This window comes from Chiloscyllium plagiosum, chromosome 23 (genome assembly GCF_004010195.1).
Source record: "Chiloscyllium plagiosum isolate BGI_BamShark_2017 chromosome 23, ASM401019v2, whole genome shotgun sequence".
Lineage (NCBI taxonomy): Eukaryota > Metazoa > Chordata > Chondrichthyes > Orectolobiformes > Hemiscylliidae > Chiloscyllium > Chiloscyllium plagiosum.
Window position 1 is genome coordinate 8,233,382 of NC_057732.1, and position 27,919 is coordinate 8,261,300.

At 43.3% G+C, this 27,919-nt stretch overlaps 2 protein-coding genes across 3 annotated transcripts in view; one reads left to right on the forward strand and one right to left on the reverse strand.

Moving 5' to 3' along the window:
• On the reverse strand, positions 1-27,586 carry kiss2 (kisspeptin 2). Of its 2 annotated transcripts, none has more exons than XM_043713445.1 (3): positions 4,544-4,755; positions 3,254-3,356; positions 1-1,521 (listed from the first exon to the last, which is right to left on the reverse strand). In XM_043713445.1, the coding sequence occupies exons 1-3, from the start codon at positions 4,661-4,663 to the stop codon at positions 1,229-1,231; spliced, it is 516 nt and encodes a 171-aa protein (XP_043569380.1). In that variant the 5' UTR covers positions 4,664-4,755; the 3' UTR covers positions 1-1,228. The 2 variants fall into 2 exon arrangements, with proteins under 2 accessions (XP_043569380.1, XP_043569381.1); XM_043713446.1 differs by lacking the exon at positions 4,544-4,755 and adding an exon at positions 27,481-27,586 and having other exon boundaries at positions 2-1,521.
• gys2 (glycogen synthase 2) overlaps positions 27,575-27,919 on the forward strand; it is a 46,365-nt gene continuing 46,020 nt past the window's right edge. Inside the window, exon 1 of the mRNA XM_043713433.1 lies at positions 27,575-27,879. Coding sequence (XP_043569368.1) covers positions 27,759-27,879 — 121 coding nt within the window. The 5' untranslated portion in view covers positions 27,575-27,758. The remainder of the gene's footprint in view (positions 27,880-27,919) is intronic.

Consider the following 27,919-nt stretch of genomic DNA (forward strand, 5'->3'; position numbering starts at 1 on the left):
TGTGACTTTATTCCAATCAAAATATAAAGAAATTGAAGGGAAACTGGAATTTCTATTTAAGCCTATTCGATGCATAAACCATTAGATCTGTGAAAGAAACATTTTTGTATGTTATATTTTCTATGACTTAATTGTTCCAATGAAGAATCTTGGTGTGCAGTTATGATTTTCAGTATGAAAATAAATTCAAATGACCCAGTCTTCGTTTGCCAAGTGCTTGTTATCATGAATTCATTTATATCTCCAACTTCATCTGACTGATGTTGTGGGCACTTTCACAATTATTTGAACAGGGGTTAACACTCATCAAACTCAGACTATGAAACATTTTTGAGGCAACTGGATATGCCAAGTGCCCACGTAAAGGCATGTACCCTGGTTGGTGTAAAAGGTTCTCAATGTGGATTATGGTTGAACACTGGAAATACTATAAGACAAAGAATGATGGAAATCTGAAACAAAAACAAGGAATTGCTGGAAAAACTCAGCAAGTCTGGCAGTGCCCAAGCAGAGTTGCTTAGGGTCCCTTCATCAGACACTTTGGTTTCAGATTTGCAGAGTTTCTCCAGCAATTGCTTATCGGAAATGTTCTGTTCTTAATAATATTCCATAATATGAATTGTCCAACAATATTTACAAATGGTGATATACAACTGGCGATGAATCAATGAACCAAAGAAAGTTTATTCTATTTCTTAGCAGGTAGGTTGCTCTGCTCCAAGGCCAGTCATTAGTTTTGGATTGAAACTTTATCGGCCCGCGAATAATGAACATAATGTTAAGGGAGCACATACAGCAACAAGTCTTCGCAATATGTTATTCATATTCGTTACCACACCTGATTGCAAAGTGAACTTGGTGCCTCATTGATAGAAGCTTAAAAACTTGCGTTTAACAGTGATGAGACAGGTCCACTATAAGAGCAAGTGAAATCAATATTTTCTCACTCCCTGGTTTCATTCAAAACGCGCGGCGATTGTAGGTGCAAATTCATCCAAATCGGCGGCCTTTATTGTGTATGTGGACAGCATTAATTGTTTTACATATTTATACAAAAAAAAAACCCAATGCAATTGTGCTGGATTTACCACGGGAACAAAACAGATTAACATTGCATTACTACGGGTGCGCTCCGCGTGTGTCGCAGTCTCACACCACACGAGAATACATTGAACACTCTACAAAGCCTCTAATACAAAAGCGTTCGGCACTCGCTCAGGGAATACCCTCATGTCGGGACTTTATGTCTCCAAAGATAAGGCAGCTTGTTGCCATTGACAGTCAGGGCCTTCCCGTTCACCGAGCCGGCCTCACCTCTCTTCCCGAACCGGAGTCCGAAAGGATTGAAGTTAAACTTGCTCCTGGTGAACCGGAGTTTGCAGGAGATCTGACTCTCCAGGTCACTCTCCTGCAGGAAGTAGCAGAGGCTGGACTGTTCGGGTGAGTTCTGGGAGTTTAAATTCCGAGCCAAGGCAGGCGAGTTCCGGGAAAATTGAGGCTGGCGGGCCGGGAACATCGAATCTGAGACCGGGAGTGAAGAAGATACACCCGTCAGTATAGCAGCACAGTTAGTTCAGTTATTACTAGGTAACTAAGTGAAACTGGATTGTTACTTGGATAGCTGTGCACTAAAATCAGCACCAGTAGCAACAAACACAGAAATTGCTGAGCATCTGCGGAGAGAAATGACAGTTAACGTTTCGGCTTGAGTGACCCTAATTCATATTAGGACAGCCCCCACGACAGAAACAGATTTCCAGGACCATCACATGTTTTAACATTCGGAATCCAATTTCCTTTTAATAAACGGAGGCGATTTGTTTTCTTGGTTCCTGCTTCTATAGGGAAAAAAAGGATTCAAGACATCAATTTTTACTTTTTGAGGAAGAATCATTCTGGACTTGAACTGTTTCTCTCTCCACAGCTGCTGGCAGTTTGACGAGCATTCTGTGTTTGAGCATCCGTGGTCTTTGTTTTTAATGATTACTTTGGATCTGTTTTAAGTGGAAGCTGATCACAGGTAGAGATCATTCAGCCTCTCTAAGTCTAGTCTACCATTTAGTCAGACTAATCCTAATCTGTGTCTCAATTTAATGGCTTTTGTTCTGTATATCTCAATAACCCTGACTCAACCAAAATCTATGGCGCTTGGCCAATTGACCCAGTGTTCCCTAGATTCTGGTAGTGGGGGCTTCATTGCACAGACCCTTGAGTTGGGACGTCGTGTTGAGGTTATACAGGACATTGGTGAAGCCCCTTCTGAAGTACTGTGCCCAATTCTTGTCGTAGGAAGGGTATATTAAGCTGGAATGGGTTCAGAAAAGATTTACCAGGACATTGCCAGCAATAGAGATATAAGGAGAGCCTGGACTGGCTGGGACGTCTTTCATTGGAGCGTAGGAGGTTGAAGGGTTACCTTACAGAGGTCTCTAAAATCATGAGGGGTATAGATAAGGTGAATGGCAGGTGTCTTTTGCCGAGGGTAGGGGATTCCAAGACTAAGAAGCATATTTTTAAGATGAGAGAAAGATTTTACAAGACGCAAGGTGCAAACTTTGCAACTCAGAGAGTGGTTCGTGTGTAGAATGAACTTGTGGACTAATTGGTGGAGGCGGGTACTGATACAACATTTAAAAGACATTTGGATAAGTTCATGATTATGGGCCAAGTGCAGACGGGTGGGATTAGTTTAGTTTGAGATTACGGTCGGCGTGGATTGGCTGGACCGAAGGGTCTGTTTCCGTGCTGTATGACTCTTTGACTATAACTGTATGAGAATGGACTCATTCCTGAAGGCTACGCTTTTAGTTTCACATTATGCCTCGCAACTGGACTCTGGGAAGTTTGCGTGTAACTTTGCCGTCTCATTTTATCATTAACACAAGTGATTAAATATGAAGCTGGCTGATACATGTTCCCCTCAGTGATACAGAAACCATTAGACATTGTTCTAATACCAACGTTACCAGTAAGGTTTGCAATAGAGCAGACACTGCAGCTATGTTAAATAGAACAGCAAGCCCAGGGACTTACTGTAACATTAACCTCGCCCAGTATCAGAATTTCATGCAAATATTCCATTCTCTGACCTATATGAATATTTAACGCTGAGCTGTCTTTGCAGCTATACAAATCACGTTGTTGCAAAAGTAGAACACATTACAGCCTTATCCCTTTGTCTGCCCCTATCCTTACTTCAGGCGCAGCTGTACAATTTCCCAAACCTGATGTATAAGCGGATTGTAACACTTACCCACAGATCCGAATTTCTCACTGAAGATCGGTTTCCCCAAGTGTGCATTGTGGCAATTTACTATAACAACCACGAACAGCAGAAGCCTAGTCATGTCACGACCCTGCAGAGAGAGCACACTAAGACTGCCTCTGTGAATTAAACACAATTTACAATGGTGGGACTGACAGAGATGGATGTCCCACACACAACTACTTCAACTAACTGACTCCTGCCATACACCACCTCGTTCATCGCGGTCCACCAGCCATTAGATTCTAAATTGAGATGAAATTCAAATCTTCCCAGTCGAAACCGAACGGATCTACGATTCGGCAGGCGTGAATTTTAACACAGAACTGTTGCTGAGTAAAGCGCAATGATGGGTACCCAGCAAAATCGAAAATCGCCCGGACAAATCAGTTCTGAGGGGGACTTCTCCAGCAGTGAGAGCGCTGTCCACTCCGTGCGGTGCTGAAAGGGAACTCTCACACTCAGGGATGGAGTCTCTAAGACAGTCAAACCCTGCGCACTACCAGAGGCAGGGCTACTAAATGACCCCTTTTTGTTCCAGAAACTCAGCGGTGAACTATCCCACCTTCTAATACGTGTCTTACTTACATTTTTTCGAGTTTTTTTTTTGTTTAAAGAAGCGTACTCAGTAGGGCAGCGAGTTAATTTTGTTTTAAATCTTTTCAATTTCAAAATCTTTTGTTTTCGGACGAGATGGTAAAACGCCACTTACTGAGCGACAGGTAGATTCCAGATAGTTTGTCCGAGCTTACAAATCGGTTGGGACCTTGCTCAGCGTTTTAAATACTTTAAAACCCGAAGACATTGCAAACCCATTTACTGACAACGCTGTTTTGTTGTTCTCACTAACTCCGCTCCTCCCCCCCCCCCCCCCCACATTGACACCAATCCCAGCTCAACGATTTATGCCCATCAGGGCTGACTTATGTACAGAGAATGGGACAGCCGCGAAAGAGGCCGTTCGGTCCATCATACATACGCCGGCTCTTTGAGAGAGCTAGCCAACCAAAGCCACTCTCCTGCTGATTCCCCAGATCCTTGCCAATGTTTCCCTTTCAAGCGTTTATCCCATATTGTCTTGCAAGTTACTATTGGACCTGTTTTCACCGCACTGTCTACGCTTGCCAGAAAAGGCCCATCCAAAAATCGCCTTACGCCAATGAGTTAACCCGTTCAGAATTGGCTGCCAATAGTTCTGCCCAATTCTGGTAAGTTTTGACCAGCTATATTGAAGATGTTCGCGTCCTGCTGCCGATGCAGAGAATTAAAGTGGCTCACCCTGTTGTGTTCTGTTGGCCGTCTCCCTGCTCTATGGTTTAATAATTGGCGAACTCTGTTTTTAACGCCGTGAGATTTGTTCCCGTGGACTTCACGAAAATCATCTTCAGGATGACTCATATATGGGTGTTTAAAAAAAAACCCTCTGCTGATGGATAAGTTAGGGATGCTGTTATATAAAAGGCGTTGCCTCCCACGGAAATTGCAGTTCAAACTCAATACACTTCTCCTGCACGACGGGTCACTCGTTTACAAACCTCGCCCCGTGCAAAAGACAGAATTGGGGACTACCTTTAGATATCGCCCAGTCTTTACACATAGCAATCTTCCAGATGAGGAAGAAAACGATTTCCATTGTATCCAAACTCGCTAACTTCAACCCTCCGTGAACTCCCCATTTACAAAGACATTTGAACCAACTTTTTAGTAATATTTTAGAACACTTTGCCTTGATTTTACTGATAAATGGACACAATAACTCATTGTCTGTTGTCAGGAGGCGCTTATAGTAAAAATTCTAGCATCAATGTTGTACAAAAAAGATGTTTAAGATTTTCAAAATCGGTCCGTTTGAAAGCAATGAAAAAAATATGCAGCTCCTACCTTACGTTGAACGGGTGCTAATGGTTCCGTAACAACTTGTACCTTCACTACCTCTTGAGTTTGCAAATATTTTGGTATTTGCTGCTGTCATGATATCCACGCAACCAGATTCTGCATAAATTTGACAACGCAATAGTTGGAACATCGGAATTCACGGTTCAACAAAGTGCAAATCTGTGTGTACAGGTAGCTAAATTGTTGATGATCTTGAGATTGGAAGCATTTTAAACAATAATCTCTCAGACTGGGATTTCAATGCTGTTTTAAATTCTTGCTGAACGTTTCCGTTATGCAGGATTCAGCCGAGCGAACAGTAACTGCTACAAATGTTTCCACGCGCGGTTATAAGCAAATGAGGAACGTTTCTCATGTTTTACTTATCCTCACTCTCCAATGAACAAACCCATTTTATGATCCTTCGAGTTTAGCGTTACAAAGTCCGCATTAACAAATCTGCACAGAAACTGATTCAAACATTAATTCAGTGCTCGCCTCAAAACGATGCTAATTGAATTGCTCTTGTTAAAGTTGATCAGAGGTTAATTTAGTGGTGGCACCGGAGATATAAACTTGCATAACTTTTTTCAGACCTGTATACATATAGTGACAATTATTCTTCAGGACGTACAATTGCAGATACATTTCTGAAGAAAAAGTCACTAGACTCGAAACGTCCATAAGTGCTTCCTCTCCACTGCTGCTGCCAGACCTGGCGAGTTTCTCCAGCAATTTCTATTTTGCTTTTGTTTCAGATTTCCAGCGTCCACAATTCTCTGCTTTATTTTAAATACATCTATTGTACTGTTATTTTCAATTTAATCCAATGCTTCGTTGATTTTGCTTCTTAATACAAAACCGGAGTATTGCTCAAAATTACACACTTTTTCACTTTTTTGTCCCTTATCAAAACAGAATGATAAAAATGCTAAATCTCAATGGAAACAACTGTTTATTCAGCGTGAGAAGAAGGTACGCCCTTCCATCAGAGCTTCATTAGAGCAATTCATAGCAACCACATATTGAGGCAAAAAAAACCCTCTCAATTCTTTCCATTCTTCCCAAACTTGCTGGTTGGAAAGCGGGGAACTAGTGAACCATCCTTAAAATCTGCTCCTAGCAATGTTCAACACCTTCAAACCCAATATAGAAGAGATACAAAGACCCATTTGACATCTTACTCAAATGAATCTCTGGATCTGAGCATTGCTGAATAGCTAAAGGCCATTGAGGATCTCTATTCTACCAGAGATCTCTTTCATCTCGTTCCATCCTTATATACACAGTCCTAGCATCACCCCATGATACTGTTTTGAATTGTAGTCTGAAGCATCTTTAGAGTAGATCTAGTTTGAAACTTGTTTGAATTGGGGACGATAAAAAAATTAAGATATTCAATTACAAATACACAGACTCACACAGTTGCCTTGACCCTGATTTCTGTAAAGACTCCATTCCATTCTGTTTCTATTGCATTTGTTCTGATGATGCCACCATCTGCACTGGGCTCTCAGTAATGTCCACCTTTTTCTTTAACCCACCATTGTAGTTAATGGGATACTCAGCCATGTCCAACTCACATCCCACACTTCTGCCTGCACCTCTTCTCTTCCGCTCCATGTCAATGATAGTGTGCACCACCCCAACAGTCCCCCCTGCCCCGTCCTCACTTTCCACCCTCTACATTTAAAGGATCATGAGCCATTATATCCAGCACCTCTATCAGGATGGCACCACTAGACACAAATTCCCCTCCCTTGTCAGTATTTCGCAGGATCCCTCCCTCCCAGTACATTTTATTCCATTCCACCTCCACTCCCACAACCTCCAGGGCAATCGCAGAAGGTGTAACACTTGCACATTTTTCTACTCCCTTCTCACTATCCACTGCTCCAGACACACCTCCCAGGTGAAACAGCAATTTACCTGCACTTTACTCAATGTCTGTTGTATTCGCTACTCACAGTGTGGTCTCCTCTACACCAGGAAGATAAAGTTCCGACTGGGTGGCTGCTCTGTGAAACCCCTATGATCTGCCTGTAAAATGATCCTGAGCTTCCAGCTGCCTGTACTTCAACACACCACTGTGTTCCCACACTAACATTTCTGTCACAGGCCTACTGCAGTGGCCCAGCAAGACTCAACTCGAGCTGGAAGAACCGTACCTCACCTTCTTCTTAGGTTACCTACAGTCTTCAGGACTCAATATCGAGTTAAATCATTTCAGAGCTTGAATGCCTCTTTCCATGTCTACTACCAACCCACACCCTCAGGTTCTGCCCTGACATGGGTTGCTCTCAACACAGCCAACTCATTTTCACCCACTCATAGACCCCATTATCACTTGTCTAGTTTCTCTTCTTCCTTGGCTTACTACAAACATAGTGCAAATTTTATAGAGTCATAGAGATGTACAGCATGGGAGTAGACCCTTCGGTCCAACTCGTCCATGCCGACCAGATAAACCAACCCAATCTAGTCCCACCAGCCAGCACTTGGCCCATATCCCTGTAAACCCTTCCTATTCACATACCCGTTCAGATGCCTTTTAAATGTTGCAATTGTACCAGCCTCTACTACTTCATCTGGCAGCTCACTCCATACATGCACCACCCTCTGCGTGAAAAAGTTTCCCCATACATCCCTTTTATGTCTTTCTCCTCTTACCCTGAACATATGCCCTCTAGTTTCCCCTACTGCTGACCCCAGGGGAAAAAAAGACCTTGTCTATTTATCCTATCCATGCCCCTCATGATTTTATCAACCTCTGTAAGGTCACCCCTCAGCCTCCGATGCTCCAGGACTCTGTAGTAATTTGTCTGTCAATGATATTAGTATCTTTTGAGTTTTAGCCCATTTTTCTACATTTGTCCCATTCACCTCCCATGTTGCTCCTTTCCATTATGGAGGTGTTTCTAGCATGTGTCCTCTTGCTTCCTTTTGCATGTCTCCATCACTGCCTGACTGGGCTGTTTCTAAACACCCTTCCTCTGTCTGACTGCAATGATTCTTTCATACAATCTAACAATTTTCCACCTCCTCACACTTTAGAAGAAACTTACTTGCAGCCCATTAAACCAATTAACTATCGTCTTTTGTGATAGTGGATTTAAGTCTGATTCTAGATTCTCCTCAATTATTTGTTCACCCTTATTCAAGGAGATCATTTATTCTAGTTTTCTATTCTGAGAATGATGCTTATTATATTTCTGTCCTCAATAGCCTGAATGTATATTGTATTTTTACTTTAAAGAGTATATTCAGACCTCTTCAAACAACCTTGAAATAGGGAATAATGAGATTTTACTTTAATGCCCTTACTCATGTTATGCGATCCATAACATACAGTGACCATCAGGTTAGCCCCGCAGAGAGATACTCGAAGGCAGACTCCTCAAAAAGAATTGTAAGTGCATATAATGGTTGATACTAGAAATTCAAGTTCCCTGAGGTTGTTACACAATGAACCTTTTATTGTCTTTATAATGTCTTACTATCATGCTAACATGTCAACACATTCTGGTATTTTTAGTTAGGACATAAGATTTCAACCTATTAAGTTATTTTATAAGTTACGTAATCCTCTTTAGTATATCTACATGACACTAATATTGCTTTTCTCATGGTTAATACCTCATGATCTCATCCTTTCTCATACATTCTCTGTTAGTCCATTGTAATCAATCAATCATCTGACTACATGACTGATTGGTAGATAGACTATAATATGTTTGTTCTTAAAGATGTATAAAAAGTTAATGTTCATTTTGTGGAATCTGTTACTAAATTAAATTACAGTTTCTTAGTTTTAATTTGTGTCAATCTCTGCATGGCTGGGAGCTATTATTAGTAATAGTGTGATCTTCCCCACTTAGCTTACATCTGTCTACAGTGTACTTTCCTGTCAACCAAATTGCAGGAGGTAGCTAGCTCACATATTGAGCAATAAATAATCTATTTGAATTTGAATGTAATGATTGTACCTGGTGCTATTCTAACTAATGCAGGAGAGAATCCTGATGTAACCTTTAACTTAGTAGTGATGTAGTCTGTTTATGGAAACTAATTCAGCCATGAATGTGAGAGTTGTGTTTAGAAAAGGACTGAGTAATGTCAGCAGAGTCCACATGACTCAAGTATTGAAGGCTTAGCTATATACTTCCAACACGATCTCCTTTAACTTAAAAGTTATCTTTATATCTATCATGCTGATTGCAAAAGCTGTCAACTTCCTTAAAACAAAAGATAACAAAACTTTGACCTGAGTCAGGAGAGCCTTCTATTTCCTTCTTACTTCAGAGATTGCTTTATATGGACAATGTGTTGATTAACAAACAAGGACAGTGACTATTACTATGACTTGCGACTAATATTAGTCTTGATGTGGCGTTACCCAAAAGTGACAGCCCTCCATCACTCTCCAAATGCTCATTCAGATAATTTCGCGGCAATCTTCAGCCAGAAATGCCGAAGGGGATGGTCCATCTTGGCCTCGTCCCGTGGTTCCCAGTACCACAGATATCAGTCTTCAGCCAGTTTGATTTACACCACGTGATATTAGGAAATGATTCAAGGTACTGGATAGCACAAAGGTTATGGGCCCAGCCAACATTCCAGCAGTAGTACTGAAGACTTGTGCTCCAGAACATTCCACAGACCTAGCTAAACTTTTCCATTGCGGTTACAACACCGGCATCTACCTAACAATATAGAACATTGTCCATGTATGTCCTGTGCACAAAAAACAAGACAAATCCACAAAAAGCTGGCCCATCAATTTTCATTTGTGCCAGGGATAACTCCAACAAGTGGAGAGTTTGCCCCATTTCCCGTTTCCTGAAGAAGGGCCTGTGCCCGAAACGTCGAATCTCCTGTTCCCTGGATGCTGCCTGACCTGCTGTGCTGTTCCAGCAATAAAGTTTCAACTTTGATCTCCAGCATCTGCAGACCTCACTTTCTCCCCATCAATTTACTCTTGATCATCAGTAAAGTGATGGAAGGTGTCATCAACAGTGCTAATAAGCAGTAGATGCTCAGCAATAACCTGCTCAGTGATGCCCCGTTTGGATTCCACCAGGGCCACACAGCTCCTGACCTCATTACAGCCTTGGTTCAAACGTGGACAAAAGAGCTGAATTCCTGTGGGGTGGGGAGAGTGACAGCCCTTGGCAACAACGTCGCATTTGTGGCAAAACTGGAATCAACGGGAAATGGGGCAAACTCTCCACTTGTTGGAGTTATCCCTGGCACAAATGAAAATAGATGTGGTTTTTGGAGATTGGTAATCTCAGTTCCAGGACATTTCTGCAGAAGTTCCTCAGCACAGTGTCCTGAGCCCAAACATCTTAGAATCATGGAATCCCCACTGTGCAGAAAAAAGCTATTTAGCCGATCGTGTCTGCATCAACCTTCTGAAGAACATCCTACCCAGATGCATCCACTCCCCCATAACCCCACATGACTAATCCACTTAACCTGCACATCCTTACACACTATGAGCAATTTAACATGGCTAATCCACCTGGACCTGCACATCTTTGGACTGGAGAGAACCAGAGCACCGATGGGGAAACCCATGCAGACATCAAACTCCACACAGTTACCCAAAGCTGGAATCGAACCCAGGTCCCTTAATCTGTGAGGCAGCAGTGCTGACCACTCTGCCACCCATCAACTGCTTTATCAACGACCTTCCCACCATCATAAAATCAGAAGTGGGGGTGTTCGCTGATGTATGCATGAAGTTCAGCACCATTCGTGACTCCTCAGATATTGAAGCAGTCCATGTTCAAATGCATCAAGATCTGGACAAAACAGGCTTGGGCTGACAAGTCACATTCACACCACACAAATGCCAGGCAATAGCCATCTCCAAAACGAGACAATCTAACCACCATCCCTTGGCACTCAATGGCATTACCATCATTGAATCCTGTATGATCAACATCCTGGGAGTTACCATTGCCCAAAAACTGAATTGGAATAGTCATATAACTACTGTAACTACAAGAGCAGGTCAAAGGGTAGGAATCTTGCAGAGAGTAACTCACCTCCTGACTCCTAAAAGCCTGCCTGCCATCTACAAGGCACAGATAAGGAGCAGAACACTCCCTACTTGTCTGGATGGGTGCAACTACAACAACACTCGAGAAGCCTGACCCCATCTAGGACAAAGCAGCCTGCTGACTGGAACCGTATCCACAAGCATTCAGTCTCTCCACCACCAACACTCAGTAGCAGCGGTGTGTACCATTTACAGGATGCACTGCAGAAATTCACCAAGGCTTCTTACACAGTACCTTCCAAACCACTTCCATCTGGAAGGTCAAGGGCAGTAGATACATGGGAACACTCCCCTCCAAGCCACTCACCATCCTGACTTGGAAATTCATTCTGTCAGTATCGCTGGGCCAAAATCCTGGAACTCCTTCCCCAAAGGCGTTGTGGGAGTACCTACCCAAAATGGAGTGCAATCATTCAAGGTAGTTCAACACCACCTTCTGAAGGGTAACCTAGAGCTGGGCAGTAAATGTTGGCCCAGCCAGTGACACCCATCTCCCATAAATGAAGAACAATTTTTAAGAAAAAAGTCAATGCTGACCTGGGAGATTATGAGGCTCTCTCAGAATGGCTTGAACAAATAAACATCTTCCATTGCTCTAAGTTTGATTAGAAATTTGCTCCAGTGAAGCAATGTTCATTCTCCTAAGAATAATTAGCAGCAGCAACACTGAAGCCCAATCTTCCTCTCCCCATGTTCTCAATCCTGTTAATTCCCAGCTCCCATTTCTCATTCAACCTGGGCTGAGTGCAAATCAAATCTCTTTCAGTAGTGCATGGTCTCCACCTGCTGGTCATATAGTCTCATTACAGCCAACTGATGTGTTGTTTATGAAGTCCCTATTTGAAGAGTCCATAATGTAATGCCCATGAGTCTGATCCAGTCAGCTGACCCAGTCTGAAAATTCAAGAGCAGTAAGAAACATGAAGAAGGCAGGCAATCACTTATCGACCACGGCCCAACAGACTCACGGATGATGTGAAGTGTGGGTGCTGGATGATTTTTCTTTCCTCTTAATATTGTTTCTCCTTTAGTCTTTTACTTCTTAAAATTCCCTCCTCCTTTACCTTGCTTTATTCACTCCTGTTCCTTACAGCCTCTCTCTCATTCTCTCCCCCTTTTCCATTTTCTCTTTCACTCTCCCCACCTTCTGTGGAACTCCATAGCACACATGAGAGGGAAAAGATTTGACAGGGACCTGAGAGGCAACTTTTTCATACAGAGCGCCATGTGTATGGAACAAGCTACCAGAGGAAGTGGTAGAGATGGGTACAATTACAACATTTAAAATGCATTAACATTGAAAAGACATTTGGATACATGGATAGGAAAGGTTTAGAGGGATATGGACCAAATGCAGGCAAATGGGACTAGTTTAATGTGGGAAACCTGGCCAGCATAGACGAGTTGGGCCAAAGGGTCTGTTTCTGTGTAATATAACAGTATGTCTTCCTCACTCTGAGGGGCTGCCAATCTTGCTTGGCTCAACCGCCCCGTGGCTGAACACGTTAACTCCCCCTCCCACTCCGCCAAGGACATGCAGGTCCTTGGCCTCCTCCGTCGCCAGACCCTGACCACACGACGCCTGGAGGAAGAGCACCTCATCTTCCGCGTGGGAACCCTCCAACCACAAGGGACGAATGTAGATTTCTCCAGCTTCCTCATTTCCCCTCCCCCCACCTTATCTCAGTCGCAACCCTCGGATTCAGCATCGCCCTCTTGACCTGCAATCTTCTTCCCAACCTCTCCGCCCCAAACCCCTCTCCGGCCTATCACCGTCACCTTAACCTCCTTCCACCTATCGCATTCCCAACGCCCCTCCCCCAAGTCTCTCCTCCCTACCTTTTATCTCAGCTTGCTTGGCACACCAGCCTCATTCCTGAAGAAGGGCTTATGCCCGAAACGTCGATTCTCCTGCTCCTCGGATGCTGCCTGGCCTGCTGTGTTTTTCCAGCACCACATTTTTCAATTCTCGTTTTGTCTGTGACTTCAAGGAGAGATTCAGTAAACTAGGCTCATATTCTCCAGAGTTAAGGAGAATGAGAGTTGATCTCATTGAATCATGTAATATTGTGAAGGAGATTAGTACACCAGCCTCATTCCTGAAGAAGGGTTTATGCCCGAAATGTCGATTCTCCTGCTCCTTGGGTGCTGCCTGACCTGCTGCACTTTTCCAGCAACACATTTTTCAGCAAAGAGATTAGTAGAACTGATGCTGAAAGAAGTTTCCCTTGGCTGAAGGGATAGAGTCATTATCTTAGAAATGGGGTGATATGGTGGCTCAGTGGTTAGCACTGCTACCTCACAGCACCAGGGACCCAGGTTTGATTCCGCCCTCAGGTGAATGTCTGTGTGGAATTTGCACATTCTCCTTGCATATCTGCAAGGATTTCCTCCCACAGAGGTCCTGGTTAGGTGCTAAGTTGCCCATAATGTCCAGGGATGTGCAGGCTAGGTGGTCTAGTCAGGGGAGATGTATGATTACAGGGATAGGGTAGACAGGTGGGTTTGGGTGGCATACTCTATGGTGGGTTGGTGTGGACTTGATGGGCTGAATGGTTTGCTTCCAGACTGCAGGGATTTCATGAATAACTGGCTGGCTGCTTAGGCCAGAATTGAGGAGACATTTCTACACTCAAAAGTTGTTAGTCTATGGAATTCTCTGTCTGAGAGTGCCATGGACGCTCATTCATGAAGATTCATGTATTTTTTTGGATCTTGAACAAATTTAAGGATATTGTGATCATGCAGCAATGTGGGATTAGGATAGAAAATTAGCTTATTAAATTACAGAATAGGCTCGAAGAGCTAAATGTCTTATTCCAGCTCTTGTTTTTGCACTCTTTTGATTAAACTCCTGCATGAATGTAGTAACTAACTGTGCATTTGAATATTAAAACCTGTTTATTTTATATAGAATCACAACATATGCTGTGGTGGAACACAAATGGCTGCATTTGATGGGGCATTAGGTGTCCCATTGCAGGGTCAGACCGAACAGTGAACCCCGGGCCACATCCTGTGGTGATCACCAGGTAGTGTCGCTGTGAGGTCACCAGGTCAAGATGGTGACTGGCTTGGAGGGGAAATTGCAGGCGGTGTGGGCTTCCCATGTATCTGCTGCTTTTGTCCTTCTGGATGGGAGTGGTTTGGAAGCAGCTGCCGAAGGAGCCTTGGTTAACTTCTGCAGTGTATCTTCTAGATGGCCCTGTTCCTCTCAACAGTTGCTGGCTAAACAGAGGATCAGCAGCTGTGCAGCATCACTGGGGCTGTGATCAAGTAAGCATGTATCTTTAAGGTAATTATCTAATGACATCCTAGTCACCACGTGAAATTCATAGATTCATAAAATCCCTACTATATGGAAGCAGGCCCATCGAGTCGATACTGACCCTCCAAAGAGCATCCCACCCAGACCCACCCCCTGTCCCAATCCTGTAACCCAATATTTCCCATGACTAATCCACCTCACCAACACATCCCTGGACACTATAGGCAATTTAGCATGGCCAATCCACCTGACCTGCACATTTTTGGACTGTGGGAGGAAACTGAAGCACCCGGAGGAAACCCACGCAGACAGGGGGAGAATGTGCAAACTCCACACAGACAGTCGCCCGAGGCCGAAATTGAACCCAGGTCCCTGGTGCTGTGAGGCAGCAGTGCTAATGAGTGAGACCCTGTGCCACCCGATATTCTTTCAAAGAGGTATTAGCTCCATCTTGAATAGCTACTGTATAATTCATTTGGGAAGCCCATTAATGAAACAACTTAAGCCCAGGCTATACCAATGGCACTGATAAAGTTTATAACATACTTAGTTTGCTCTGTAAATAAATCCCAGTGTTCATATTACCAAAGTTAACATTGTAGTAAAATTAAGAGAATTTGTAATTTCTCAACCAGCAATTAATATTGAAGGATATTGATGAGGTTATACTTGAAGGGTGATGACGCATAGATGGTCAGACTCAAACACAAACAAGTATGTCTGTTCCGGGGGCCACAGCATCTATTATGGCATACCCTCTAAGTATGGGTGATCACTGAGAGCTGATAGTCATCGCTGTTATGGGACCCCTCAGTGGGTCGCAGAGAGCTTGGTGGTCTCCCCATCCAACAGAGGGCACTCTCCACCTTCCAATCTCTAGTAAAATGCCACAGGAACAGCAACATATTCTTAATTGGCCACTTATGGCGTTGGGAGTGGCTGAGCCGTGTCTGACAGGTCCTGCCACTGGGAAGGTAGCATAGCAATGGGCATGACCCATCACATACCTGCAACATTGTGCCAGTCTTTTCAGTTCCCATTCTGTCTCCAGAGGTCTGGTAAACTCCAACCAAAACGCTCTGATAAATAAAACTCGAACAGGACGCCACACAACAGAGGACAAGGGAAATGAACCTGGGCAAGTATTTGGATGGAATTGAATGAGCTTTATTGTCACATGTACTCAAATGAAAACAGTGAGAAGTTTACAAGTTGTTGCCACATTACGGTTCCATCTTACTGAAACAGATACTAAGTATTTGATGAAAAATAAAAGAAAAGTCTAGTATAAGAATAAAAAGGATTTTTCTTTTAAAAGTACACAATTTATGTCCATCCACCCCAATCCATGCCAACACCTAGCCTCCAGATCACACTGGGCCTAGCCTCCAGATCACACTGGGCCAACCCTCCAGATCGCACTGGGCTAAGCCTCCAGATCGCACTGGGCTAAGCCTCCAGATTGCACTGGGCCTAGCCTCCAGATCACATTGGCCAACCCTCCAGATCACACTGGGCCTAGCCTCCAGACCACGCTGGGTCAAATCTCCAGATCACACAGGGCCGACCCTCCAGATCCCACTGGGCTTAGCCTCCAGATCACACTGGGCCTGGCCTGCAGATCCCACTGGGCCCAGCGTCCAGACCACACTGGGCCAAGCCTCCAGATCACACTGGGCCAGGCCTGCAGATCCCACTGGGCCTAGCCTGCAGATCACACTGGGCCAACCCTCCAGATCACACTGGGCCTAGCCCCCAGATCACACTGGGCCTAGCCTCCAGACCACACTGGGCCAGGCCTCCACACCACACTGGGTCAAATCTCCAGACCACACTGGGCCTAGCCTCCAGATCACACTGGGCCTAGCCTCCAGATCATATTGGGCCAACTCTCCAGATCACATCGGGCCTAGCCTCCAGATAACACTGGGCCAAGCCTCCTGATCACACTGGGCCTAGCCTCCAGACCACACTGGGTCAAATCTCCAGATCACACTGGGCCTAGCCTCCAGATAACACTGGGCCAAGTCTCCAGATCACACTGGGCTAAGCCTCCAGATCACACTGGGCCAAGCCTCCAGATCACACTGGGCCAAGCCTCCAGATCACATTGGGCCTAGCCTCCAGACCACACTGGGTCAAATCTCCAGATCACACCGGGCCAAGCCTCCAGACCACACTGGGCCTAGTCTCCAGATCACACTGGGCCAACCCTCCAGACCACACTGGGCCTAGTCTCCAGATCACACTGGGCCAGGCCTCCAGATCCCACTGGGCCTAGCCTCCAGATCCCACTGGGCCTAGCCTCCAGATCCCACTGGGCCTAGCCTCCAGATTCTACTGAGCCAACCTTCCAGATCCCACTGGGCCTAGCCTCCAGACCACATTGGGCCTAGCCTCCAGACCACATTTGGCCAAATCTCCAGACCACATAGCTTCAAACCTCAAGGCCTCCCCTCCAGTCAGCAAGGGGGCTTACCTACACACAAGCCCCACCTCAACACCTCACAACGGCCTCCAGTAAGCAGACTCACCTCACTAGAAAGGAGAAGAAAAGCCTCTTTCATTTATACACCAAAGATCTTTCATAACCTCATGGCTAGTGCTTCCCAACAGATGTATTATTTTTGAAGATGAGACAACAAGGGTGGCACGGTGGCTCAGTGGTTAGCACTGCAGTGTCACAGCACCAGGGACCCAGGTTTGATTCAAGCCTTGGGTGACTGTCTGTGTGGAGTTTGCACATTCTCCCCATGTCTGCGTGGGTTTCCTCCGGGTGCTCCGATTTCCTCCCACAATCCAAAAGATGTACAGTTAGGTGAATTGGCCATGTTAAATTGCCCATAGTGTTCAGGGATGGGTAACAGGTTAGGTGCATTAGTCAGGGGTAAATATAGGATAGGGGATTGGGTTTGGGTGAGATACTCTTTGGAGGGTTGGTGTAGACGTTTTGGGCCAAATGGCTTGTTTCCACACTGTACAGACAAAATTACACCTTTACACTGGGGCAAGAAATCGAAATAGAAACCACAATATCATGTAGCATACAAATACAATGGAAGGGAGACCGAGGACGCTTAAAATAATGAACCAGTTTGGTTTGGATGCTTGCAAGGATAAAATCATTCCCACCCATTTTCCATCATAATTCCTGCCTGTAAGAGGGATGCTTTGGAGTTTTTTGGATCATTAAATGACATCAGAGGCCTAACCACATGTGTGTGATTTGGAAAACACTGGAGATATAAACATTTACCAGAAGCATAGTATGAAGATAAAATATTACAACGCAAAAATAAAAATTGTTTTGTTTATCCTGGTATGTTTTCTTCCATTTTTCAGCTCCCAGTTCATGGTATTAAAAATAATGCCATTAACTGCTTGGTTTGCTCAAAACATTTCTGGACAACTGTTGTTTCCAAACAATGGGTTTCTGGATTGGAGAAGCTACAGTGTGCTTACATTAGAAAAACGTACAGGGTTTTGAGGGGATGTAGTGAGCCAGAGAGCCTAGGTTGATAACTTTTTTGAAAAGCCAACAAAGCCATTTTGGTCTGAATGGCCTCCTTCTGTGTTGTTAGATTCAATAAATTACCAATTGGTTTTCGTTGAAATGTTTCATCTGGTGTAACATGGGAGCTGGAAATACCCTTGAAATGCACGAGTAAGATTTAGCCCAGTGTTCACAGTAATCACCTCACTACTGTCTGTCATCAACTCTCACCATTATTCAGTATAGAGGGAGCTGCAATTTCATCCAGCTGAACACTACTAAGGTTGAAGTCACTGCCTTTGGTCCTCATTACAAAGGGGCTGTCCCAAAGGATACCTCGTACAGGAATGATGTGACATGGAATTATAACAGAAACTGGGTTGGGAATAATTTTATCCTTTCAAGCATCCAAAATAAATTGGTTCATTTTTTAAAACTTCCTCAATCCCCCTTCCTTATAATTGCTCCATATCAATGACTTCATCTTGGTTTGGGGCTTAATCAGATTGTTCCCAGCCCTGGTCTTATCTCAGTAACCTTCTAATGAATGCGTAGTTGAAGTATGGTAACACTAAGACTGCCTTTTTCCATCTTCATAGCATTGTCTGACTTGGCCTCGCCTCAGGCTAGATGATGTTGAAACTCTTATCCATATCTTTGTCAGCCATTGTCCTGACTACTTCAAAGCGCTCCTGCTGCTGTCCCACGTTTTACTCGCCACAACTCTGTTGCCCTTTGTCCTTACTAGCACCAATACCGATTCACTCACCACCCCTATGTTCACTGATCAACAGGGCTCCTGATCAAGCAACTCTTCAACTTTAAAATTCTCATCCTTGTTTTGAATATGATCCATGGCCTCACCCATCTCCATTTTAGTGGGCATTGTCTGGTCCTCAAATCTGCAAGATATCTGTGCTCATCCAAGTCTGGCCTCTTTAACAGACCTGATTTGAATTGCTCCACCTACAATGGGTTTGGCCTCTGGCCGTTTAGGATCTAAGCTCTGGAATCCCATCTTTAGACCTATTCACGTCTGTTTACTCCTTACAGACACTTTTTAACACACCTTTAACTAGGTTTCTGATCATTTCCCCCTAATATTACCTTGTGTAACTCGGTGTTGAATTTTGCTTCATAGGGTTCCTGTGAAGTCCGTCGAGATGTTTTATTAAATCAAAATGCTATAATTCAAGTTCCTGTTTCTAATTCATCAAGAACTCAATAACATAGATCAAGAATGTTTTGCCTTTAAAATATCTCTGCTGGCCTTTATTTGCAGACATTTATTTTTCCACGTGAACCAGTCTACACAAGGAAATACCTCAACTGTTGAGGGAAATCAGGGTGGAGGTAGTGTACACTCTGACCATAATCTTCCAACCCTCCCTAAGTATGGAGATCCTCGAGTGTGGATGGATTTTTCACCTTTGATCAACCTGAGGAGAGGCATAATCCTGGCAATTAGCCGAGCATCAGTGTGTGGAAGTATTTAGGGCATTAATCAAAGACAAAATGGCTTTAGGACACCATTTTAATGTTTGATGTGGGTCTTACTAAGGCTAATTTACACTCCGCTTTGTATTGTTTGTAAGGAAACAATACAAAGGAATTGTATTGCGTTAATAATAACTTAATTGCGTTAATTCAAACCTTTACTGCTGGGAAAGTCAGAGCGGTTAACAATCTACTACCCTCACCTCCAACTTCCCTTTCCTCCCTAATGTCCTCAACTATGAGGAAAAAGGGATAGAACAAGTAATAAAATAAGGCAGTCTATCCTGTTAAGTAACGAAGCTGGAGATTTTCAGATTTGAGGCCAAGTATTAGACTGGATAAGTCAGGAAGTGATTCAGAGTTGGATGAATGTTATAAGTGAATGTGAAAGTGACTTAACTCAGTACTTTATTTCATGGTATCATATCCCATTTTTCCAATCTTCTATCTCGCGAATTACACCTAGAATACAACTAACTGATATGTTTGCAAAGGGTCCTGATAAATGTTTGGAGATTGTACCCCAAGTATGTTTCACAATCTGCTCTTAGACAGCATGCCAATGGGCCTTTGATGGTGAGATTCCACAGCTAATTTTAAACTTATTAATGTATGTGGAAACCAGGTCAATAATATTCTCTTGCATAAATGGAATGCCTTTTACATTTTACACGTTAAATATATCCATTCATTTATTTTAAGCACCCTGAACAAACATAAGTTGGTTTTGTTTAAGAATTAAACTGTGTATAGTCAGATGTAAATGTATTAAGGATGTGCATATGATGTATTGTTGGAGTTAAGGTGGAATAGTGAAGTATTCTGTTTGGTATCGTCACCAAAGTTAGATTTGCGTATTAAGAACTTTTCTGCTTACCTGTCCTGGACCAATGTCCTTTGGCAATGATGTTTAAAATATGATTCCTCCACTTAACTATCAAGGAAATGTAGGTTTTTTATTTCGGTGAACTGTGGCTGGTATAAGATTTGCCTTCTGTTTGGTTACAGGGCAGATTTCACCAGAAGGGGTCAGCTGGCAATTGTTGTAGTAAACTACATTTCCAAATTCAAAGTAGCAAAAATGTTTTTTTTTTAAAAACTGAGGCAGGTTGTGTCCTAATGGGTCTATTTTCGTGAGCTGATCTAAGTCAGGCTAGAGGGACAGTAGTGGAGAGGTAAGGGATTGTGGAATGTATTCCAGTTGATCTCATTGCTTCTGGGGGTAAGGAAGGGAGGGGGAAATTCCTTGTGATTCCATTTCCATCACCTGATGTCATATTATAAAGTGTGCATCTGAAAAAGGATAGGGTTCAGTTATAAAGTCACCTTCATTCAGTGTCTGAGCTTAAAGGGAAGACTTGCATTTAAATAGCAGCTTTCATGATCTCTAAATGTCTCCAAGAGACAATTAGAATTAATGTTGAGAAACTAGAGAAAGGATAGCCAGTCTGCACACAACTCCCATAAACAGCGTGCTGATAATGACTAGACCACATGTTTCGTATTATTGACAGACTATTTCTTTTCAATGCTCTGGCACATTGTGAAAGGTTTAGTCTCATACCAATGTAAAATTCAATGGAGGCTAACACTGATTTGCATGATCATTCTTCCTGTATTAAAGGGTCAACTCTTTACTCAGTGGTATTTGCCTTTGGAGGTGGAAACTTGTGCCAAAGTCATGTGCCAGAGACATGAGCCCATTCCCAGCCTGCTACTGTAGTGCAATAGAAAGGGAGTGCTACACTGTTGTGAGGTTTTACCTTTCAGCTGAGACAATAGACTGAGACCCTATCTGCTCTTTCAGGTGGTCATGAGATCACATGACATTATTTTTAATAGCGAGCAGGGGAGCTCATCCCAGTGCCTTGACCAATATTCATCCCTTAAACGTTATCACTTAAATGTATGAGATGCTTTTCATTACGTTGTTGTTTGTAAGTTCTTGGTTGTGCATAGGTTGGCTGCTGAGCTCCCTACATTATAAAACTGTGTCGACTTCAAAAGTATTTTGATCCCAGCTGATGTTATTAATGGACCAGGCAGATCTCATTCTGGATCAGTGGTGCTGGAAGAGCACAGCAGTTCAGGCAGCATCCAAGGAGCAGCGAAATCGACGTTTCGGGCAAAAGCCCTTCATCAGGAAGGCAGACCTCAGCCTAAAACGTGGCTTGTTACATTATATTTGTTTTGTTTTGGTTTTAACAATATGGTCTTTTCCTGCAACACAAGCATGCAGTGTTGTAGATTTTAACAATAAAACAAAAATTTATTAACTAAAAGAAATTAAGTTAAAATAGAAATGAACCATGCTGTTTACCTATAACACAAATTCCAAGATTTTTGTAAACACACTGTAAAAGTATAATGCTTTTAATCCTAAAACATCCCTTTACAAATTCTAAAATAAAACATCCTTTGCACAGTGTTCAAAAGCACTAGTACTGTCTCACAGCAGAGAAAAAATATTTTCCTAACACCTTAATTATATCCCTGTGCTTAAACATACTTAGCTTAAAGTATCCACTTTAGGGTTTAATCCCAACACTTCTCGCTTGGGACTATTACTAACTCCTTACTCTAAGGTGATCTAATTTTGCTATGTTGTCCTGTTTTTAGACGGACTGCTATCTAAAAATTTCACAAAACTGTCCAAACCAAAGTAGAACTAAAAAAAAAGGTCACTCCTTCTAAGCTATGGATGTTTCTCCTGAGTTACTTCACTAAGAATCCGTGTCTTGAACGAGGCTGTGAGGTCTGACCCCAGTAACTCCAGCCCATTAACATTAGCTCACCCTCAGAGAGAGTTCATGGAACTGTTTGGAGGAGCTCCTGTTCATTAACAGTGCACACTTCTTACAAGATACTTTGTGGCAATTCACAAGACTCCTTTGACATCACCTTCCAAAGCCACAAGCTCTCTACTTGGAAAGCCAAATGCGGCAGATATACAGGAATGTCACCGCCTGCAAATTCCCCTCCAGGACACACATCATCCGGACTAGAAATAATATCACTGTTCCTTCACTGTTGCCAGGTTAAAAATCCTGAAACTCCCTTCCTAACAGCAGTATTTGAGGCTTACTCCCTATGCAGTAGTTCAAAAAGGCAACTCCATACGACATTCTAAAGGCAATTAGGGACGGGCAATAAATGCTGAAGTTACCAGCAATGCACACATCCCTTGAATGACAACATAAAAATTATTTTGTGAGAAACAGCATGCTGAGTTTAGAAGGGAAAGTTCCTTGCTACCAAACAGCCTTAAATTCTTCCGGAACAAAGATGGTGGAACACTGACTTGTTGCTGTTCAGAAAGCTATTGACAACAAAACAAAACATCCGAATTAGAACGCCAGGCTGGATAAACTGATTAGAAAATAGGAAGTAGAGAGTAACTCAGAACAAGACATTCAATTAGCAGTGAGATATTGACTCCTAAATTAACCAGATTACTATGGTCATGTTTACAATCTGTTAATGTGGAAAAGATTTCTCTGTCTGTACTCAAGCCTGATGAGTGATTGATGTTTCTTAAGTACTTTAAGATACGTGTGGCCCTTGTAATAACACATCATCGTTTCTTTAAAATAGATGCTGGATATATTCACCAATGGATACAAAGTAAAAATGCACATCTCAAGAGAATATTGAATATTGATCAATATTAACACAAATACAAGGCTTTCTTTGATTCTTTTGACATTCAAGAACTTTGCAGAACTTTCTGCTGAACTAATTCACATTCTACCGTTTTGGGTGTAAAACAATCCTGTCTGGCTTGTTCTTCCCTCAACCCTGAATGCAAGTTGTATGCTGGGGAAGAGGGTGAGGCAGGGTCAGAGAGAGAATGCAGTGAAGAATGTGTCAGCAGTGCTGAGCCAAGGCAAGGAGCCAGACTGAGTGAGGTAATAGATATTTAACCTTCAACAAGCATCAGCTAGTGCTGCAGAATTTTGTCCACTGCATTATATTACTTTTATATTGTTACTCTATTCTTCATGCACAAAGTATGAAGACATCAAAATTGATTAATCATCGTGGCACATAATGACGAGCATTCCTTTTGTGGTTGTTACCATGTTTATACCCAATGATAACACAGTCAGTGCTATGCAGAAGTTGAGAGGGGGGAGGGTTTTACAATCTCCCAGCCCTCTGACACCATCCAGCTACAAGTATTCCTACTGGATTTTTGTATTCAATGCTGGAGCTTCAATCTGCACTTGGCCAGATGGTTTGGAATGAGGTTTCAGTCATGCAACTACAACTCAGAGGCAGGAATATCATCACTGAATTAATGACTTACGTTTTTGTAGAGTCATAGAATCCCCTATAGTGTGAAAGAAGGCCATTCAGCCCATCCAGTCCACACCAACCGTCTAAAGAACATCCTACCCAGACCTTGCTCCAGCCTCCTACCCTTTCCCATATCCTGCATTTCCCATGGCTAATCCACCAAGCCTGCACATCCCTGGACATTATAAGCAATTTAACTTGGCCAATCCACCTAATCTGCTCATCTTTGGGCTATGGGAGGAAGCCAGAGCACCCAGAGGAAATTCATGTAGATTTTGGGAGAACGAGGATGGAATCAAACTTGGGCCCTGGTATTGTGAGCCAGCAGTGCCAACCACTGACCCACTGTGCCACCCCAGCATGTTTTACAGCACAGTTTAAGTCTTCAAACATCTTAAGCACATTACAGCCAATTAAGCACCTTCTGAAGTGTATGAATTGTATAATGAATAGTGCTATTATCTTCTTTATATACCATTGGAATATCAATCTGGAATTGCTACTCAGATCTATGGACCGGGGATTGAATTCTCAATCATTGAATCCAGAGGGAAGACTGATACATACTAAGCCAAGTCTGACAGAATCCTGAAGAAGGGTTACACACAAAACGTTGACCTCCTGATGCTGTGTTCTTCCAGCCTCCTGCTTGTCTACACTGACAGAATCTAAAGACCATTTAATAAAAATTCTCTATTGAAACTAGCCTCAATAAGTGACAATTCCTTTCTGGGTCACTGGACAGTGACTATTGCCAAATTATTCAACAGTTGTGGACTTGTTGGGCCAAAGGGCCTGTTTCCACACTGTAGGGAATCTAATCTAATCTAAGGGGCTCAATATTGAACACCAATGCACATTCCAATAGCAGACAGGCAGTCTGTCAACATAAGGAGTGGCATTCTAACTGATCTGCTGCTGAGACGTCACCTGTATACTCTAGACTGACCATTCCATTGCTCGCATGATGGTGTCAGTGTTAGAAATGCAGGCCTCTTTAGTTTTTTCAGAAGTGTTATCACAGAGGGCTGAGTGCTTTACCACCAACAAAATCACTGTAACTTTCTTTCTTGCTTTTTGTTTTAAACTAGTAACCACCAGCAGCAAAAACTCTCGGGCATCCAATTGATTATTTACAAGCAAAGGCCATTATGGTCAACGCAAACTATCAAAGATGGAGGGGGAGCAGGGAATGGAGGGAGAGCAGCAAGGGATTAAATCAAAATTGAGTTGGAGGAGGAGATAAAGCATTGTATCCTTTGCTGTGCCCTCTTCTCTCTAAAGACATTGAGAGCACTAATGGACACCACGTACTCCTTCTCCAAGGACACCCAGACAGAAATGTTATTGCTCCAGAGTTAATAGAGAACAGATAATGCTCATTGGTCTTTGTATTTAAGAGTTCGTGATTTTCTCTTGCTGGTCATTACACATAATTTGATTAATTGGAAAACTTGAGTGATTTAGTAGTGATAGTGTAAAGTGACACGGGTGATGATGGGAATAAAGCCTTTCAGTTGTGTATGCTAACAATAATGAATAATAAAAAAAAAGGTTGATTTTGGTTCTTGCAGCATATTGGTGATGTCCCTATCTCTGTACCAGGAGAACCTGGGTTCAGGTCCCACTTATTCCAGAGAAGTGCAACAACCTCTCTGAACAGGTTAATTGGAAAATATAAGAGTTGGTGATTCAGAAAGGAAGAGCTGATGATGGGTCTTCAAAAATTAAAAATCATGTTTTATTTCCTGCCCCTGGAGGGCAGTGCTTGTAACTTTTTATTTTAGTTGGTGGCATAGGTGCTTGATGGTGTTTTGCCAAAAATGAAAGCTGGTGATTTAGTGATTGGATTTTTAAAAAACTAAACAGGAAAGAGATGTGATCCTCTTCATTGGAGGTTGATGTCTAGATGGGAAAAGTGTTTTGAAGGGCAAGGTGATAACTGTTTTCGTGCTAAACAGTAGATTTATAATAAAATCCTTGTAGACCTCTTGGTGCCTACTTCAATATATAGATCTCAGTCTGTTAAACAACTGGCCTCCTGATTTCCATCTTCCATAAACTTGAGCTCATTTAAATCTCTATTGCCTGTCCACAAAACAGTACCAGGTCATATTTACCCTATATCTGTGTGCTCACTGACCTACCTTGGCTCTTAATTCAACAGCACCTCCATTTTAAAATTCTCATCCTGTTTCTAAACCCCTTTTACACTCTCCTCCCCCGTCTCTGTCATCTCCTCCAGTCCTGTTGCCATCTTAAATACTCTGCGTGCCTCTAATTCTGGCCTGTCACACATGCAGCATTTTAATTGCTTCACCATTGGCAGCCATGTCTTTATCTGTATAGCCCTCAGTTTCAGAACTCCTTCAATTTTTGGGAATCTCTCTCTCTGCTTCTTATAAACACTGTTTCAAACCTAGCCCTTTGATCAAACTTTTCATCATTTGCCCTACAGATGGCCTGACCTGGTTCCATGCCAAACATTGTTGGCTCGTAAGGTCAGCATAACCCCCTTGGGATTAGAGAGATGGAGGACTGGAGACCAGGTCAGCGTAAGGTCAGCGTAACCCCCTTGGGATTAGAGAGATGGAGGACTGGAGACCAGGTCAGCGGAACCCCCTTGGGATTAGAGAGATGGAGGACTGGAGACCAGGCTAATCTGGGGGTCTCCATATCTCAGGCAAGGGGAGAGGTTGAGAAGGCAGGACTTTGGTGGTAACCTCAGCCAGCGTGGGAATTGAACCTATGCTGCTGACACATCACTCTGTATTGCATACCATCCATTCAGCCACTTGAGTTAACCAACCCCACGTGTTGGCAATCACTCACTAATGAGTATGATTATCTGCCTGGAAGTTCCGGGTTGTCTGTGGATTTTTGTCCTGGAGCCAGATCTCCAACCACACATTTGGGAGGTGTTTTCTAAAGGTAGAATTCCTCTGTGCCTTGTATGGGATATTTCTTAACATCAGTAGACACGTGGCCCTTGGCGGAAGGTAAACCCAGTGTCAAGGAAACCTTGCTGATTGGGGATCTCTCTGATCTTGCGGCCTCCCATCCTCTTTTGCAGCCTTGGTATCACTCAACTATCTTCCCACTTGGTCATCCTTGAGGACTTGGATTGAGCTATGTCTGGCCTTATGGTCATAGGTGGCCCTGCCAGGTGTTGAGAACTCCAGAGGACATTGCCTTGGGATCAATGGACCCCCTCAACCTGTCCAGCACAGCAAGGCGGCAATCCAGTGAATGGGCAAGACCCCATTAACCTTCCTGTAAAGCTCCTGGTGGACGTTTCAATGCACTAAAAGCACTCGATAAATGCAAGTTGTTGTTGTAAACCCTTGTCCTGAAGGCACTGGGTCAATATTTAAAACGAAGGACAGCAACGCAGAGAAAATACACTATTTAAAATAGAAAAGCGTTATCTGACTTCTTATTTACAAACAGAAACGCTGAAATATTTAATGTAAATCAGTGTCAGTTGAGATTCCTGGCCAAATCCCGCTATATCTGTCGCCCTCCAATAGGATTCTCTGGCCATTGTATAGAAAAGGTGGGTGAACATATTATTCTCAAAGAGAACAGAAAATTAAAGTGCATGGAACAAAAGTTGACTGTTGATGATATTAACCAGTACAGGTCGACAGACAGAGGGGGGTGGGGGGTGAGGATTAAGCTGTTTACGGGAAATGGGCTGGATACTGGAGACTCACGTGGTAAAGACACATCTTTTGCGACTGGGTGTGCTCCTTCTTCCCGAGGAGCCCCTTCCTCCCTCCCTCCGAAGTGGGGAGATGACTGTGTCGCTGTGAGAGGACTCTCACGGGGCGGGTTAAGGCGCTTCAGGAGCGAGCGCTGAGATTTCCAATGAGGATCCCAACGCTTGGGGCAGTATTTCTTTTACTGAGTCAGAACCAGCGCTGAGCCCCCAGAGCAGAGATCCAACTTTCTGGCAGCCTGTTGAAAGGGGGCTTCTCTTCGAAACAGAACAATGCCACTACTCAGGTCACTCTCGGTGACCTCTTTGAGCGGGCTCCCTTTCTGGGAGGATGAAAGTTTGCCTGTGGAAGATTTGATGTTCTTTGAGATTTCATGGGAAGTCACTAACAAAGGTCAGTAACCGGTCTCGGCTGCAGAAGCGACCCCTCCCCA

Coding starts and splice junctions, on each gene's coding strand:
- kiss2 (XM_043713445.1), bottom strand. CDS start 4,663: ATGAGTCATCCTGAAGATGATTTTCGTGAAGTCCACGGGAACAAATCT. Junction 3,357..4,543: donor GGCCAACAGAACACAACAGG/GTGAGCCACTTT, acceptor CTCTCTCTGCAG/GGTCGTGACATGACTAGGCT. Junction 1,522..3,253: donor TGAGAAATTCGGATCTGTGG/GTAAGTGTTACA, acceptor TCCCGGTCTCAG/ATTCGATGTTCCCGGCCCGC.